Source organism: Peromyscus eremicus, chromosome 3 (genome assembly GCF_949786415.1).
Source record: "Peromyscus eremicus chromosome 3, PerEre_H2_v1, whole genome shotgun sequence".
NCBI classification, from domain to species: Eukaryota; Metazoa; Chordata; class Mammalia; order Rodentia; family Cricetidae; genus Peromyscus; species Peromyscus eremicus.
In genome coordinates this window covers 136141714-136159941 of record NC_081418.1, presented here as the reverse complement: position 1 = coordinate 136159941, position 18228 = coordinate 136141714, and the positions used below count along the sequence as shown (strand labels likewise).

The following is an 18228-nucleotide window of genomic DNA, read 5'->3' as shown; positions in this document are numbered from 1 at the left end:
ATAATGTATTTATCGCATATTTGTTCTACATTTTCAATAGTACTTTGCTTTGAACTAAAACTAGCTCAGGATGTAATTTGTGTATGTGTATGATGTGCGTTTGCATGTGTGATGTGTGTTTGTGTGAACACATACTTGTATGTTTGGAGGCCTGAGGCTGGCATCGAGTGTCGTCCTCAGTTGCTCTCACCTGAAATACTGAGGTAAGCACTTGCTGAACCTGGAACTAGACTGCCATTTCCTCTCCCTGGTCTTCCCTGTCTCTGCCTCCCATGTGCTTTGAGGGCAAGTGGACTGCCACACTTAGCTTGTGTGTATTCTGGGGACCTGAACTGTGATCCTCACACTAGAACACCAAATACTTTACCCACTGAGCCATAGCCTCAGCCCTGTATGTAATTTCGTTTTAAACAAAAAGGTAGTTATGTACTTTCAGTAGAAACTCACAACTGATTTTTTTTTACCAAGTCTCTAATACCATTACACTACAACTGAACTAACAAAAGCGGATGCGCATTCAAGCTTTGCAGAAGCCTACATAAGGCACAAGTGGAGGTCCACCTGCACAGCCCTTACGACTGCTGTTTCTTTTTCTTGGAAGAGCCCACAAGTCATAAATTCTGTTAGTGTGGGCATCGGCCAACTCCATTATTAACACCACCAAGGGGAATTTAAATGTATCATGTTCTAGGATCAAAAGTTCCACTCTCTGAAACGGTGCCAGCAATACAGAGAATTTCCAGACCCTTCGGTCTGACCACAGGCAGCAGGGATCTCTTCCCACCAATCCGATGACTCACTCCATTGTGGGGTGAGGGTCACTCAATGCTCTCCCAAGGCCATGGCCCATCTGCCTCCCGCGGTGAAGGGTTGTGCATTCCCAGCGTGAACATAGAACCGCAGACTCTCCCCAAGGTCTACAGGGAACTTCTTTGCCATTTCTTCTAGTTAATTCAGTCATGTAGACTGCATCCTAGAAACCCACTGTAGTGTTCTTGAAAGTAAGCCAAACTGGATCTTCCTGAAGTAGATGGCTCCAACCTTTTGCTCATTGGTCCAGTGGCCTAAGAGCTAGCCTACTGGCCGGAAATGACTGCCTGCTAGGAGGGCTCCAGCCTCTTTGAACTTCAGTATATCAGGCCCGTTTTGGCACCACATGGGGAATGCTCATCAGTCTCAGGGCACATTCCTACACATCCTTGAGTTCCAACTTATCCTCCTTGTTAATCCATTCATTAGCAAGGAATCACAAGGCTTCTTGCCAAGCCCATCGGCATAATCGGAGCTTGTGAAGTCAGAATCCCCCCGCCACATGAGTTCAGTTGTCTCATTAGTTCCCCTGCACTACCCAAACCCATCATCAAATGTGTTTTGTTTCGAGTTGTTGCCATTTGCTCAATGCAGGTATTGTTGAAGAGGATTGTTTTTAATACCCACTTGGGCTTAACTCTCGTTTGATCTTCATAATACAATAAATCTGCAGACTAAATGGAACTGAGTTTGGGGGAAGGGGAGGGAAGCCGGGAGACATCCCTCTCCTTAGAATTAGAGATGAATGGATGCAGAACCTGAGCAGACAGCTCTAGTCTGCCTCTCTGGACAGGAGACATATTCTTGCAGCCAGCAGTGGTCCAGCTTTGGGATAGAATCCGCTTGGTGTAAACTGGTCCGTCAAATGATGGCGTGAGAACAGAGAAAAAGAGCAGTCCATGTTGTGGACAGTGCACGCGCCCTCCCCTGTGCTCACCGCTGGATGAAGGGTCACTGCTTCTTTCCCAGGCTTGGGTTTGGTTCTGGATAGTAGGGCTTTGGTCATAGGAAGGGATCTTTGGGGAGAGTACCGTCTCAGGAGTCTGGAAGCAGGACTTCTGGATTGTACTTTACTTCAGCTGCGACACCGTCTAGCTCACCACTCACCTACTCTATGCCCTGCTTTTCCCAGCTTTAAAAAGAGCAATGTCTTCTCTGTAGGTTTTTTCCCATCCCATATCTCTCCCAAAACTAGAGATAGCGGGAAGTAAGTGTTAAAATACAGACCTCGGCTCATAGTAGGTCTTCAGTCTCATCTTCTCTAAGAGTTGATGTCTCTGTCCAACAACTGTCTCTCAGTGGAGACCACAGGTCCCTTTGGAAGTCCTGGGTGCCCTCAATCTGGTCCCTGGTACAACAGGCTTGCCCCACTGCTCGGTCCTACTTCTCAAGCTGAATAGAATCCCCCTGCTTATTTCAAGGTGGCAGTTGCTTGGTCCCTAGAACATCCCTGGGAACCTGATACCTTTAAGGACCACAATGCTTCCAAGGAAGAGGAACTTCAGGCTCCTCTCAGGCTTTTGTGACTAATAGGAAGTTATCTTCAGCCCTGGCAGCCCAACGTCACTGAAGCCCACCTTCTCTTTGCAGGGAAGCCATAAACACAATCCTAAAACTGTGCTCAGCACTGATCTAAAATCATCAAGGTGTATCAACAAGGTGGGGGAGGGGTGGGCTGGAGTGCCGAGTGTGTGGGTTGGAGGTTGAAGCAAGAAGGGGAAGGATGTCTGTTCACATCCACAAAGGGAGCGGTGGAAGCTATGGAAAAAAAAAAAAATCTCCTTAGCCTCTGTTTACCATGGTGGGTAGCCACGGGAAGAGAGGGGGCGGGGTGGGAAAGGGAGACAATAGAATTCTGTGTTGCCTGCTATAAAAGCATGCTCTCCCAAATGATGTGGCAAGCTGCTCAGAGCACTGCTCAATTAGCCCCAGGGCTTAAAGGAGGGTCTCCCCACAGCTGTTGGTGGCAGGCAGGAGCGGAGGCGGGCAGCTCTCCATAGCTCTGGGACAGTGGGGAGGCAAACCTGCAGGATTCCGGACTGGGAGAGATGGGAGAGGGAAGCAAAGAGATGGCTGTCCATGCTTCTTGGATGGAAGGCCCCAGAGGAGGTTGAGGAGCTGTTCTGGGGAGAGGCATTGCCTGGCAGACCTCAGAGGAGGTGACCAGAAAAGTGAGTGCATGCGTCTCATGCAGAGAGTGACCGACATATGGAACGTGTTATCTGGAAGGGTTACAGTCTGAAGGAGTTCCTAGGGGTTTTCAGGGGGTGGGGTGGGGGAAGGGAGCCCCTGGAAACTCAAGGAGCTTTCTAAACAAAAGGAATTTGAGAAGGCTTGGAGAAATAATGAGAAATGCAAGCTTGACCCAGAGTTTTCTTCTATCTCTCTGGCTTTTCCTCTGCCTGTTTTCACATTTCCAGTTCCTGGGACCCAAGAAGGCCCACACACTCAGTGTGGACAGCATGCCTGGCCTGGGGTTAAGAAGAACCCTGGAACACTCTCACTCCTTTGTGCTCAAGGAAAAATAGCTAAACTGTAGAGCCTTGGGGACAGGCAGACTGCCTGAAACGGATTGACCCTAGGGATGACTGTCTTCTATACAAGAGCAAACTGGTGTCCCCTGGGATGTGGGAAAGCCTTGCCCAAGGACTCACTGGGATTGTAAGGGATTCCAGGTGAGGATCTCGAGTGCTTAATCCTTTCTGCCCTTTCAATGTCCTTTCCAAACGTATCACACACACACACACACACACACACACACACACACACACACGTGTGCACACGTGCACACACACACATATACATACATATATACACACACATACACATGTTTATTCAGACACACCACACAGACATGCATCACACACACACACATACACACACATTCATTCTCATGCATACATCACACACATGCATACAATTTTTAGACACATACACATAGATTTATATACTATATACATGGACATTCAGACACCACATACACAAATATATGCCCAATATACTCACAGACTCACTCATACACACAGCGATCTATGTACAGCACTGTTACACACACACCATGCGCACAGAGACAAGCACTCACATAGAAGCGTGCATACATGCGTTTTCCCACACACACACATACCACTCACACAGAAAAACACTGCCTGTCTGTGTCCCAGTGTGTGTCTTTTCTGAGAGCCTCTTCCTCCCAGCCTTTGATTAGTGTCCCCTTGTCTCCTCTTGTGACTCTGCTGGGAAGTTCTTTTTGCCCACATGGCTAAGCCTTCACTCTTTCCTGTGGTTCCTGATCTGGGAGCCCTGCTGTGTCTTCGGTGCCTGTTTGCTGTGTCTCTGGAGGTAGGAAAACAATGTCAGATAGTGTAGGGTTGGCTGATGGTTTGGGTCAATGGTGGCAGTGTAGAACAGTCACGAATGTGAGTATCGCTCTGCAACTAGAGTGGTTGAGTTCTGTCGGTGCTGTCCATCATCTCCCCCTCTTTCTCCAGTCAAGTAGCGAAACACTCGTCCAGGGGCCTTTGGGACGACTGAACAACTGAATGTCCTGTCCATAAAAAAGTCACTCTTTCTTTTTCACTAGCTTTACCCTCCCCCCCCCACACACACACACAGACACAGACACAGACACAAGTTCTCTCTACCCAGGTGACTCTAGTTTGTGTCAAGCTGTTCAAATAGTCACCACTTCACCCAGATACCGAAGGAGGGGATATATTTACCATCGTGGGAAGGGACAAGTGTCAAAAATCCAACGTTGGGTTTTAAAATTAGCAACATACATGTGCAAGTATCTGGACAGAATGTATTTTTCTGTATAGAATTTCTCTCTTTTCCTCTCTTATTTTGTCCTGTGTATGTCTGGTCATCATGTGCTGGGTGCCTGCTGGGTCCTCTGCAAGAATACAAGTGTTCTTAACTGCGGAACTTCTTGTAAAGACTTTGCCACTTAATGCTGTCTGCTATAGCAAAGAACCCCTTGTCTATGCTAAAGCCTCCTCTCTCGGGTTTTCCAGGGGTGTCTCCTGAGGTCAGCAGCCTGTAGCCACCCTGCCCCATTTGTTTTTTTCTCAAGAGGCCATGCACACTATTCTCCATGTCAACGGCAGAGGACTAGATTGAAAAGCGGACCTTCAGAAACAGTGGCAACTTCAAATATCAGGAAGGGTGACTGCCCAGAGTACACTGAGCAGCAGAGAGATCAAAGAGATAGAAAAGTCATCAAGTTGGAGAGGACGCCTTCCAGAGTGAAGAAAACAAATAAAAAATGCAGACTTCTAATGCATGGAGGGCAAAAATGTCATAGATGTAGCTACAGAGTCTGTCCCCATGGCTACCTCTGGGGCTAGGCCAGTGCATCTTCTCACAGTAGTGCTAAGCATTATAGGCTGTTCGCATTCACCTGTGGCCCCGTGTTCTCTGCTCAAAAGAGAAAAGCCTACTGGCCAGCATGAGCAGATTTCTTTCCACGTGTCCTGCTTATGCTCCCATACACGTAGCATAGGGCTGGTTCTGTGGGCTTTTCACTGACCACTTTGCTTTATGTTGGCCAAGCACTTTCCCTCCGTACCCATCCTGTTATACAAGACCAGATTATGATGCCACTTCCCACCTCCATGTCTTCAAGGAGACAGGGAACTAAAGCCAGAAAATGAGGCTAGCAATAGGGATCACTTGATCTGGTGAGGAAATGCCTAGGGATTAGCATGAACAATAGAAACACAAGATGTTCCAGTTAGAAAACCTTAGACATTCTTTAGCTCAAGAATTCTAGGGCTGGACAGACGGCTCAGTAGGTAAAGTACTTGTTTTGCAAACATGAAGACAGGTATTCAGATCCTCAGGAGCCGTATAAATGTCTGGTGGGTGCAGTGGTGCTCGGAAGGCAGCGTCAGGATCCCTGAGCAAGCTGGCTATCTAGACTAGCCAAGTCAATGCGCCCCAGGCTCAAGGCGAAGGCTCCACTTCAATATATAAGGTGGGGCATGATCAAGGAAGACATTCTTTATCATTCTCTAGTCTCCATACATATAAACACACACATGCAGTGTACCCGCGCTCTTATGAACATGTGTACATGTGCACACACACCACACGCATATACTTGCAAAATTAGTAATTTAAAACCTAAGATCTGTGAGCCACTAAGTTGGGCTTAAGGGAGTCTATAAACCACAGTGAGATTATTTTGCAAAATTTTCCCTTTATGTTTACATGTGTACATTTTGAGCCCCTAAGCCTTTAATTTTAATCACAATTCTGAATCACATCCACCTGCATTCTTAACCAAGGACGGGTAGGCCTCCCCAGATAATGTTTAGAAAAGTGCTCATTGATGGGAGTTGTCACCAGTGTTGGGGGATGTGATAGGTGTTGAGCAAGTGGGAACTCAAGTTTCATGTGTGTGAAATACAACTGACCTGCCTAAAATACAAAGAGCATCCCTATTGGAGAAACTGCCAGGAACTGAGACCCCCGCCTCAAGTCATCAATGGTTCTCTCTCAGCCCCAAAGCTAGTGGCATGGTTGGTTTTATTAATCAATCAAACCAAGAGATGTGCTAGAGTCCACATTATTTCAATTCTCATTTCCTAAATGATACTGCAATCTATGAAAACCAGGAGTCCAGAACATGTCATCTCAGAAAACCTAGCCCATTTAGGGGCTGAGGATTGAGCCTGTGACTTCATGTGTGGTGGACAAGCACTCTATTGCTAGCGTAGATCTCTAGTCTGGGCCAGTTTCTTGTTGTTGTTGTTTGTTTGTTTGTTTGTTTGTTTGTTTTTAAGGAATTCCAAGGCACTTGGTCTTCGTTGTCATCAAATAAGGAAAGGAATACTTTAACTTTGAAAAATGAAAGCACAGACACATGAAACTAGAGCTGCAAGGTGAATGAATACTCTTTCCCAGCCACTCTGAATCAAGGATGCCAGCCTTAGCCTGTGGAATGTCCTCCTGACACTTCAGGGTACTTGGCTAGAATGCCTCTTTTCTCTAAACATGGAAAGAACCATTGAAAACATCATGGTGTTGCTGCCAGTTTGCTGTGAAGAAGTAACAGGTGCCTTGGATTCAGAGTTAAGTGGGAGGAATTATGCAATATTAGCTGAATGGTAGGGCTGTGAGGTCACAGAGATGGGTGTTTAAATCCTGGCTCTGCATCTCAATTGATGTGTGAGCTTGGGCAAAATTATTTAATCCTTCTGAGCCTCAGTTTCCTCCTCTGTAAAGTGGGCATAACAATCGTATCTAGGAGGATTAATTGAAATAATCCATGCAAAGTGTCTCACAAAGTCTAGCATATGGGAAGGCTCACTGGAGGTTAGCAGTTAGTACAAGTGATTATCGTGACTTGTGTCTGTGATTAAACACAGCTTTGAGTTCAGTGTGTTTGTGCCAAAATTGCTTTCAGAGGAGCGCGCTGGGTTGATTTTTTTTTTTTTTTTTTTTTGAGTCTTGCCCTGATGCCCAGAAAGTCCCTTAGACGGTCTGGGGTTGGAGTCATAATATTTAGTAAGTGCCTGCCTCTCATTCCAGTTTGTATGAAAGGTTGGTTATCTTCCTGCACACATATCCTGGTGTTGCTGGGCGAGTGGGTGAGAACAGACCCATAAAATCACCAAATAGATACCTCCTCTGCTTCTGCCTCCTGAATTGTAAAAGTGTTCCGGTGAATGCTGGTGGCCACAGTGAGTACAAAGAGAGACGGCCACCAAATGAAAGGAGGGCTACTAGGCGGAGTGAAAGGTGGTCATGACTCCCATGGTCTTCAGACAGCAAAGTTTCTTAGCAGAGAGCATCAGACCTAAGATAACCACAGACCAGCACCTCAATGCGGCATGTCCCATCCTCATGGAAGGAGGCTGGCCTTGTGGTGAGGAAGGTCTGTGAGGGACTATGCCTGGTACCAGCCAGGTCACCAAGCATAGAGGAGGAAGCCTACCATCTGACCCCATTTTCTACAGCCACATCCTCTCAGGGCCAAACCAGGATGGTTTCCCTGATCCTAGACTTTCTTCTGCCACCATGGTTGATGCAGAAAGCGGGATGGGCATTGCCAAGCCATCTGTGGTCTTGGTTTAGAAGAGAGGACAGGAGTATACATGGAAGAGCAGCCATACCCTGGGAATTCCCTCAGCCAGTGTCTTTATTCTCTGGAGTTGAGACCCATTGTTTGCTGGGCAGATAAGATGGGTACCTTAGCATCGTCTTCATTATTATCATCTCATTATTAGACATTGTAATTATTACAGGGCAGTTTCTCAGCAGCCACTGCCTTGTGGTGGCATTCCTTTGAGTTACCTAACACTTACCCACAATCAGAGGATTAACATAAGCCTAATGCAAACACTGAGCATAAATTTAAATAAAAAATGTTGATGCGGGGAAAATTACTTTCTGAAGCTAAAGTTAGTCTCTAGTGTCCACTTTCTCTCAGCAGTTTGTGTACAGCTCTTTCCTCCTGTGTATTTGTCCTTGGAAAATGGGGTTAACCCAGACACAGAAAATCATCTTCCAAATTAACATGTGTCAAAACATTAAATGATTTGGAAAAGCTTAACTAGTGATAGGGATGTAGTTCAGTTGGTAGAGTGCTTGACCAGCATGTTCAAAGCCCTGAGAATGATCCACAACAACACATAAACCAAGTGTGGTGCCACACAATTGTAATCCCTACACTTGGGAGGTAGAGGTAAGGAGATCAGAAGGTCATCCTCAATGATGTGGTGATTTTGAGGCCACTGTCTCAGAGAGAGGGACTGGGAGGAAGGAAGTATGGAAAGAAGGAAGGAAGGGAGGGAGGGAGGGAGGGAGGGAGGAAGAAAGAAAGAAGGAGAAAATAGTCTAATTATAAGTCATGCATCTTTGTCAAGAGGGAGATACCATATGTATGTGTGTATACAGTCCTGTGAATGCAGCAAGTCTGTGAACAGTGGCAGCCAGAATGACCATCTAGATCAGAGCAAGATTTGCTAGACAGGCCCAGTATGACCAGTAGCTGGGTGGACTCATTTCCTCTGCAATTTTTTCCTAGTCCACCTTCTGACCATGAGCCCTGCAAGGAATAATGTAAACGAGAGCTTCCTGGGGCTCCGATAGGCCTACCAGGCACCATTTAGATCTTCTGCCAAGAGGAGGCTGAGCCAGAGGGCTCCTGGCCTGGGAGTCCGCACACTACCTTCCTGCTCAGTGCTGTGGTGCACATTGTTTTGACATGTGCTATACCTTCCATCTCACACTGCCCGAGGGCCTGAGGAAGGTGTGCTTTCAACACTGTGGAATTCCCAAGCATCTGCACACAGTGAACTCCTGGCTTCCCACCTCCTCCTCAGCGTAGTTAGCTTTCCTGAGAGCAGGGATGAAGGTATAGGTTTCTGGTCCACAAAGGGCTTCTGTTTCTCTCGGCCTGATCTTGGGACAGACTGGTTTTGTACTTTCAGAGATGGGTCAGCTTTCTGAGGGTCTCTGGTTTGTTTTGGTTCATCCAAACAAGTGCTATCTCACTCCACTTGGCTGTGATCTCTGTTGCCACTGGGAAATTAGCATCTCATGAACCTAGAGGCTCTTGTTTTGTCTCATCCCTTATACTCCAGGACAAGCATCCACACTATCAACCAGTTTCCAAATTCTTATTTTGAAATGTTGAGGCTTCTTGTTACTGTTTGTTTGTTTGTTTGTTTGTTTGTTTGTTTGTTTGCACCAGGGTTAACACCTATGCATCTCAGGCTGATCTCAACTCATCCTCCCCCTGCCTTGGTCTTCAGGGTCCTGGATTTTCAGGCATGAGCCACTACGCCCAACTACTGTAAGATTTAACAAGAAGCAGCCATGCAGAACCTGATCTTAAAGAACAGGCTAAGAATCCTGGCCCAGGCCAGCCTGCCTGCACCTGCTGATGCTGACCTGCCTAATTCTCAGGGATACCCAGAAGAGTTCCCACCAAATACAGGCAGAGAGCATGCAGCTAGTTCTTGTCTTGACTGCTGTAGTTTCTTGGTTTTCTGTGAACATCTGAAGTATTCCTCTGCAGCTTCCTGGACTAGTCCCTGGGCTGTTCTTTGATCACAGCTCTGTTCCTTACCCTCTTGGTTTCCTGTTTCTAAGTTTTTATTTTTGCATCCCTCTATAGTGCTGCGCCAATGAAACAATATGAGGAACCAGAGCATGCCTACGTCGACAGTGATGGATGGCTGTCATTTCATTAGACCATCGCTAGGATACTGAGGTTTTGGAAGACATATAAGCACTTAAGATGGTCACATTAAATAATTTCCTATTTCCCCCCCATTGGGTAACCTTGTATATCTTTAAATTAGTAATGATTACACAATCTCACTGTTAACAGACCTGTAAATGATCTGAGTGATGGGTAGGAATCATTCAACTGCTCTGCTGGAGGAGTTGCTTTTTCCTTATTGTCCATTGTAAGACAGGGAGTGCCCCGCTCCTCTCCTGAGCTATGCTGAGAGTGAACAAGGACAGCACCAGTGTAGAGCTGGATGGGAAGGCAGACGGTGCTGTGGGAACTCACACAGCCCCGTGGATGGGAGTTCATTTCTCATTCACTCTTACATTAATTCCAAGTTCCTTCCTTCACCCTCTCCAGGCATTTCCCTCCCTTGTTGGATCTGGTTTCCTCTTCCCTCCAGAGAGCTGGCCTGTGTGTTTTCACTTTGAATTGAACTGTACTATTTCCAGGTTGCCCACCCCCATGGATGCTAGAGCCTAATTGGTCTGATCTCCCCAGCATCTTCAGAGTCTTCCCTCTGGGTGTCATCTGTGCATTTGAATTAATCTGCCTCTCCTTCCCCACCCGTTTCCAGTTCTTTAGGAATTTAACAGACAATTTCCTCTAGAGGCTCCATCAGAATCTCTCTCTGGCCAACCTCCTAGCTTTGTCATAGGTCAAAACATCATTGTGTGACTGTTGACTCATTCTGAAGCCTCAGGACCTGTGACCAGAGCAAAGCTAGGGTGAATTCATCTGCAGTTAAAAAGCAGGGAACAAGCTGAGCCGTTTATATGGTCCTGAAATTAATATTCCCACCACACCCCTTTTCTTTTTGTCATTTATCTTTGAGTAAATCACTTTCCCACCTCCCCTGTTTCCACTGCCTGAACAAGATATGAAGGTTATCTGGCTGGACATGGTCTCAGAGGCCCTTAGCCTTAGTCAGAGGCTACGTCAGAGAAGCAGAAATCCTCCAGAGAATTAGACCCATCTGGGTACGGCTGGACAGCTTCTTCTTTAACCCAGCCACAACAATGCATTCGCTTCCAGAGGACCATGGATGTGTAAGAAATAACAAAATCTCTTGGGTTTTCATATTACAATGTTGTCAGATTAAAAGCTCATGTCAGGAGCCAGTCAGTGGTGGCGCACGCCTTTAATCCCAGCACTCGGGAGGCAGAGCCAGGTGGATCTCTGTGAGTTTGAGGCCAGCCTGGGCTACCAAGTGAGTTCCAGGAGAGGCACAAAGCTACACAGAGAAACCCTGTCTCGAAAAAAAAACCAAAAAAAAAAAAAAAAAAAAAAGCCCATGTCAGACTGATCCTCTCCCCTCCGAGGAACACCAACATCACCTCTCTACCTTCTCTGAAGTCACCCGGGGTTTCCAGAGATGGCTGCAAACCCAGGACATGAGATGACGTGCTCAGTGCTCTGTCCCTTACAACATTCGGCCTCTGCAGGAATTGGTGGTCTCCAGAGGGATTGCATTGCAGAATCCCAGGTCGAGGAGGGACAGGGGCCAACTGACTTATTTATTGTCATGAGTAATGGTTTCATAAGAAATAGAGAGAGGAGGAAACAGAAGTGGTGGCCTCAAATCCCTAGAAACTCATTTTTATGACTCAGGCATCTTTGGGAGGTGCTTAACCTGCTGGACAGCAGCTGCCGTGACTGCGCTTAACTCTTAGAACACGGAAGAGCAGGGAAGGCAAAGAGGTCACGGACGTAATCTTGAGGAACACGAGCTCTAGTGTACTCAGACCCTAGCTCTCCTGCTTATTATTTATTTAAGCCCACTTCCCAGTTTCCCCAGAATGGGATATATGAAACTACTTACCTCAATGGGGTGGTTCTCAGGAATAACAATATCATAGATATCAATATGTGGCTCCTGGCATTTTTATTGTTGAGGAGCTCGCCATCACTGGGCTAAAAAAATGTACTCCATACACTGAAATCCTCATGTTAAGCAAATGAGTCAGACTTGGAAAGACTTATCACATGGTTGTTCTCATATCAAAGACATGTGCAAGCAGAAGGGTTGACTACTTGGGAGTGGACAAATCAGGGTACAGAGAGGTGACTATGCTCAGAGTACATGGTATTGGTGGATAAGAGTGTCATAACGAAACCCATTGCTTTGTGCAATGATTGACTGTATGCTGGTTTAAAAAAAAAATCCATGCATGTTCAACAAGAGCGATTTGCAGGTGTATAGTCAGGAGTCAGCTCCTGGGTAGGGAAGCTGGTCCCAGAGAGGCAAAGCCCCTTCTGCAAGTGCCAGCACGGATACAGGCTGTTGTGGTCTCCGGGGCACTACCACCTTGTGCCCCGGCTCCCTTTCCCATTTCAGCCCCTTGCCGAATACCCAGAAAGCCTCGGTATGTGTTGGAAACTGAGCCAAAAAGGAGGAATCAGAAATTGCTCTCTTTTGAGTATTTTGAAGGATGGTGAAACCTTGTTAGGAATGTTGCTCCAGGGACTGAGAAAACACCATATGTGGGAAAGCATTGCTAAGTGAGGAAAATAGCATGTGCCTGCTGGTCGGGATCTTGGAAAAGTCTAAGCAGGGAAATGGGCACTAGAGAGAGGGTAGGAAGGGGGTTTTACTGAGGTCTTTAACAGGTCTTTTTCTAATTATAGCCAAGAAGAGCCTGGGGACTGTGGCCTGCTTCAGAGCCAAGGCCTATATTTTCTTTGGGAAAATAAGGCAGAGTTGATTGGCTTCCAATCCAGGCTTGGCAGAAGCCCATGCAGGATTTCAAGCCAGTAAGCAATGCCTTGGGTAGGTCTTGATTGGTGTCCGTGCCCATTCAGTCGGCAGACACTGAAGCTCTGCCGTGATGTCGAGCCAGGGGCTGGGCTTGTAGGATGTGTGGATTAAATAGACAGGGTTCCCCATCATGGAGGCGGGCACCTACCGCTAATAACAACCATAGGACACTTGCTGAAGCTGAACCTTCTTCAGATGACTGTGAGCACTCCATAAGTGAAAGTAAATTCACTGTTGTGCCTGGCCCAGCTGACACTGCCTTCCTGTTTCCACTCCCCACTCTGGGGAAATAGTCCCTAGGGAAAAGTCCTACCCCAAGAGACATGGTAGGAAGTGAAGGGACTGCTGACCAAAAAAGGACCAGAAGTCACTCTTCGCCTCTCCTCATGGCCAGCGTAGTCACGAACCTCACTTTCCACTTCCCACACTTGCTTCCTTCATCTCCCATCCCTGTGTATCCAATGCATGGTGTTCCCTCTCTCCCACAACCAGCATGGCTGGTCTGAGCTCCAAGCATGTGTGAGCAATGACAACTGGGAGCCACCATGCTGGTACAGACTGCTGGGAGCCAGATGTAGAAAGAGGAATTTTCCAGATGTTTGGTCTTCTGTGCATACATGCAGGAGGGGAAGAAGTACACAGCCTGCCTGTTACCACGGACAACTCAAGTTCATGTTCAACTGCCATTTCTAGTACACTCAGTGTGTGCCCGACTTTGTCCTTCCAGTTACCTGGTGATGAAAAAGCCTTGTAGAGCTTAAGAACCAAGTCCTCTAATCCCTGCAGTTAACTAACAGTCCACTAAACCTCAGTTTCCTATCTGCAGAAATGAAGTGTCTAGGATCCTATGCGTCCTGCAATGTGATATTTAAAAAAAAAAAAAAATTGTTCCAATATTCCTGGGATTGCTTTTTTTCCAAAAACAAAGAAAGGAACGAAGAAATGGAGGGAGGGAAGAGAGAGGAAGGAAGGAAAGGAAAGGAAATAGATTTTCAAAATGGAGTCCAGAGGATGCCTGCTGGGGTTTGAGAAAGCCTTGCAGACAGTTTAGAAACACTTAGCAACCTGCACCTGGCGTACCGTCGTGACTCACGCCACAGTGGATAGAGGGTAAGCGACAATGTGGACGAGGGAGTGGGTGAGACCCAGCCTAACTTCCCTAGGTCTGTGAAGGATGCCAGACCTACTAAAGTAGCCACTTGGAGGACAGGCTGGCCGAGTGTGAAGGGAGCATGGTTGCTGTTGTTGGAGGTAATTGGAGAGCACCAGAGAAAGGCCAGCTTATGAAGCCAGCAGTGAGGAATGGGACCATTTCAACAGAAGTGTCCGTGACAATGACAAGGACAGAAGACTTACTCATGAGTCACAAAGCTTGCTCAAGCAGCAGAGAAATAGTGAATCAGGTTGGAGTGTGGGGCATGAGAGCCCGATACAACTATGATGGGATATCGGAGCAAGAGGGCAAAGATACCCCACCTCGTTTCCCTGATAGGCCCTCTCGGTAAAATAGCTAGAGGTTATACCTGGAATTTCTCTCACAGGCCCATGTGTTTAAGGCTTGGTCCTGACTCGGTGGTAGGTACCAAAAGCTTGTGAGAGATTTTCACATCGCTGGAGGTGTGCCCTGGGGTATTGCTCTCTCTCCTCTTTCCTCTTTTTTCTATTCTTTTCTTTTATTTTTTTTTAGCTCCAGATCATGATTAATTTTTTTCACTCAAGCACTCTTTTGCCATTCACCAAAAACCCAAGCAACAAGACCAATTCATTGTGAGTTGAAGCCTTAGAAGCAATGAGCCAAGAAAACCTTTTCTTTTTCTTTATATATTGATCCTCTTTGGTATTTGTTACAGTAGCTGAATGCTGACTAGCAAACCAGTGAAGGCATGAAGTTAGATGTGCTTTTGTTTTGAAAAGGTTTGCTTTTATTTTTTATTTGTATGTGTGTGTGTGCATGTGCACGCTACATCTGTGCTGGTGCCATGGAGGTCAGCAGAGACCGTTAGCTCCCCTAGCATTATAGTTACATGCAATTGTAAACCACCCAGCATGGGTGCAGGCACCGAAACTTGGGTCCTCTAGAAGAGCAGCAAGCATCTTTACCCCCAGAGCCAGCTCTCTGGCCCTCAATAAGTCTTTTCTAGCAGTAATTTTTGCTTCAAACATCAAGCTACCATCCCAAAGACTTTCTTCTTATCCTAAGTCCATCGCACTATCCAATATCCACCTTGCCAAATCATCCTCACAATTACCTTGGCAACCTCTCTGTACAGCCTTTTACTTTATCTGTGGCCCCACACATACAAATATCATCCTTGATTTTCTGCCCTGTGAGCAAGTAGCCTCCTGTGTCCAGGCTTTGGGATAATTTGATAAGTTGTGTTTTGGTAGACTTCCAGGTTCAGATGATTTTACTGCAGCTCTGCTAGGGTGAGGGTGGATACTCAAGCTGGGTGCATGCTGCTTATTTCGTGTTCTTGAAGTTGCATTTTGTTAGGTTTGCAAGACTGACAGAAATGTCACTGCTCTGCAGAGTGGGAGGGAGATGAATTACCCTGTGGGAACCATTTTCCTGGGATAACACAATTCCTGGAGTAGTCTCTAGGGCAGGCAGCCATGGTAGAACCCTTCCCTTAGCTTTGACCTCGAAGGAGTCAGTTATCCTAGGAGCAGTTCCCAGGGAAGGAAGATGGGCCCTTTATCACAGAGGCAGGCCAGGAGCCAGTGGGTAGACGGTCCAGTTAATGCCTGGACCTTTGTCAGACTTTGGGGATGAGAGAGAAAGCCCCACGTGAGAGGAGCTGGGGGAAGAGGCTGAGGTGGATTCTGAGGACAGGCTCCTCGGTGAAGATTCCAAATCAGGACCTTTTCTACAGCTTGTGTCAGGGTTGTTTGTTCCTTTGTTTTCCCCCTGGATCTTAGAAGATCTTTCTGAAAATACCAACACTGAACCAAGGGAAAGGGTTTTATTTTCCATGTGAAGGCAGAACTCGGAAGAGAAAATACCCATGGGGCCATTGGGGTGGCAGCAGTGGTGATTAAAAAGCGAACGCTCTGGGGGTGGGGTGAGGGAACTGTAAGGTCAGGGTCACCAGCTCAGCTGTCTTTCCACCTGAGAATCTGCCTCCTGGGCTAACCTGCCAGAAATGTGGGCTTGGCCCCAGTGCAGGAGAGGAGAGTGGGGAGGATCTCAGGATCCCTCTGCAATTCCACAAGGACTCACCAGGAGCCCTGTGCTGAGGTTCTGTTATGGCAACAGAAAAAGAGTGTGGTGGGTTAAAGAACCCTTTAAAAAGGGGGGGACTACAGAAGGAGTAGTTTAGGACTACAAAAAGAAATAGTATAATGGAAACTCAAAATCCCTAGGAGGAAAAAAGGAATCAGTATCAACCCTTGCTACTCAGAGCAGGTGGAGCCTTTCATTTGAGTGGAGTTTTGCTGAGTCTCTCTGTCTCCTGCAGGAAGTGCTTCAGAGCTGTGGCTTTTAGGGTTGGTAGATCTGAGGGGTGTCCCGGTGACACATGTCCTTCTGAGAGCCTGGCAGAGCACCTTGACACTTAGGCCCTCTCGGCAGGTGGCCAGTGGTCTTGTGTTTGTTTCCAAGGACAGAAGGGGCCAGGAATGAGCCTCTCTTTGAAGCCACACTATAAAAACAACAGACCCAATTCCCAGCCTCAGTGTGTTCCTCTGAAGACCCTACAGGCTAGAACTGGGGACAAGAATTCCATGTCTTGAGAATGTTACAAGGCTCTAAGCTGATCAAGCCGTCCACTGAGGCAGTCCTCACTGCTGCCGCAGTACAGTGGACCATATGTGTCTTCCCAAGCTCAAGGGACTTGTCAGGATGTCATGGGTGCACAGCAGGAGGCTGGGGAACCATGCAGACATCTAATGTCAAAGCAACTGGTGCTGTCAGTCTAGGAAACAAGCCATCGGAAGACCTGTGTGGTGCCTTTCCCAGCATTTCTCAGGGGCTGGGGGGGGGGGGGAAACTGCCCCTTCTAAAGAGCAGGGAGGAGTTCCTCTGCTTCCTTAAAGGATGGTGCCCTCTCTTTACTCTCAGAGATTGCCAGCCTCAGGCAGCTGATACCAGAATGACCCAGACTCCCCCAGCCAGCTGTTAACACCTGTGTTTCCTTTTTCAGATCTTACAGGTGAACAAGGTGATGTCCATCTTGTTTTATGTGATATTTCTCGCTTATCTCCGTGGCATCCAAGGTAACAACATGGATCAAAGGAGTTTGCCAGAAGACTCGCTCAATTCCCTCATTATAAAGCTGATCCAGGCAGATATTTTGAAAAACAAGCTCTCCAAGCAAATGGTAGATGTCAAGGAAAATTACCAGAGCACCCTGCCCAAAGCAGAAGCCCCCAGAGAACCGGAGCAGGGAGAGTCCACCAGGTCAGAATTCCAGCCAATGATTGCAACGGACACAGAACTACTGCGCCAACAGAGACGCTACAATTCACCCCGGGTCCTGCTGAGTGACAGCACCCCTTTGGAGCCCCCTCCCTTGTATCTCATGGAGGATTATGTGGGCAACCCGGTGGTAGCCAATAGAACATCATCACGGCGGAAACGGTACGCAGAGCATAAGAGTCACCGAGGAGAGTACTCAGTGTGTGACAGTGAGAGTCTGTGGGTGACCGACAAGTCCTCAGCCATTGACATTCGGGGACACCAGGTCACGGTGCTAGGGGAGATCAAAACCGGCAACTCCCCTGTCAAACAATACTTTTATGAAACAAGATGTAAAGAAGCCAGGCCAGTTAAAAACGGTTGCAGGGGAATTGATGACAAACACTGGAACTCTCAGTGCAAAACATCCCAAACCTACGTCCGAGCACTGACCTCAGAAAACAACAAACTCGTAGGCTGGCGCTGGATACGAATAGACACTTCCTGTGTGTGTGCCTTGTCGAGAAAAATCGGAAGAACATGAATTGGCATCTGTCCCTACATATAAATTATTACTTTAAATTATATGATATGCATGTAGCATATAAATGTTTATATTGTTTTTATATATTATAAGTTGACCTTTATTTATTAAACTTCAGCAACCCTTACAGTATATAAGCTTTTTTCTCAATAAAATTCTCGTGTGCTTGCCCTTCCCTCAGGCCTCTCCCATCTGTTAACCTTGTTTTGTGACCGGGCTCTCGGGACCCCTTCTGTAAAAACCTGTGTACACCAGTATTTTGCATTCAGTATTGTCAAGGCCGTGACTGTGGTTTTAGTAAAACTTCTTAAAATCAGACGATGTCAGAGTTGTGTATAAACAGAGTTCTATCCTCCTTCTGGTATATTCCACATTGGATTAATGAATTAAAAAGAACCACTATGGCCTCCATTGAAGAAGGTACCTTGTAGCCTGTGGCTTGGCATTCTCCTCTGGATAGCAAGCTCACAACCGGG

At 46.9% G+C, this 18228-nt stretch overlaps 1 protein-coding gene across 1 annotated transcript; it reads left to right on the top strand.

Moving 5' to 3' along the window:
• The first annotated feature begins 16957 nt into the window (after window positions 1–16957).
• Window positions 16958–17996, top strand: Ntf3 (neurotrophin 3). Its single transcript, XM_059256909.1, has one exon. The coding sequence runs from the start codon at window positions 16976–16978 to the stop codon at window positions 17750–17752; it is 777 nt and encodes a 258-aa protein (XP_059112892.1). The 5' UTR covers window positions 16958–16975; the 3' UTR covers window positions 17753–17996.
• The last annotated feature ends 232 nt before the right edge of the window (window positions 17997–18228 follow it).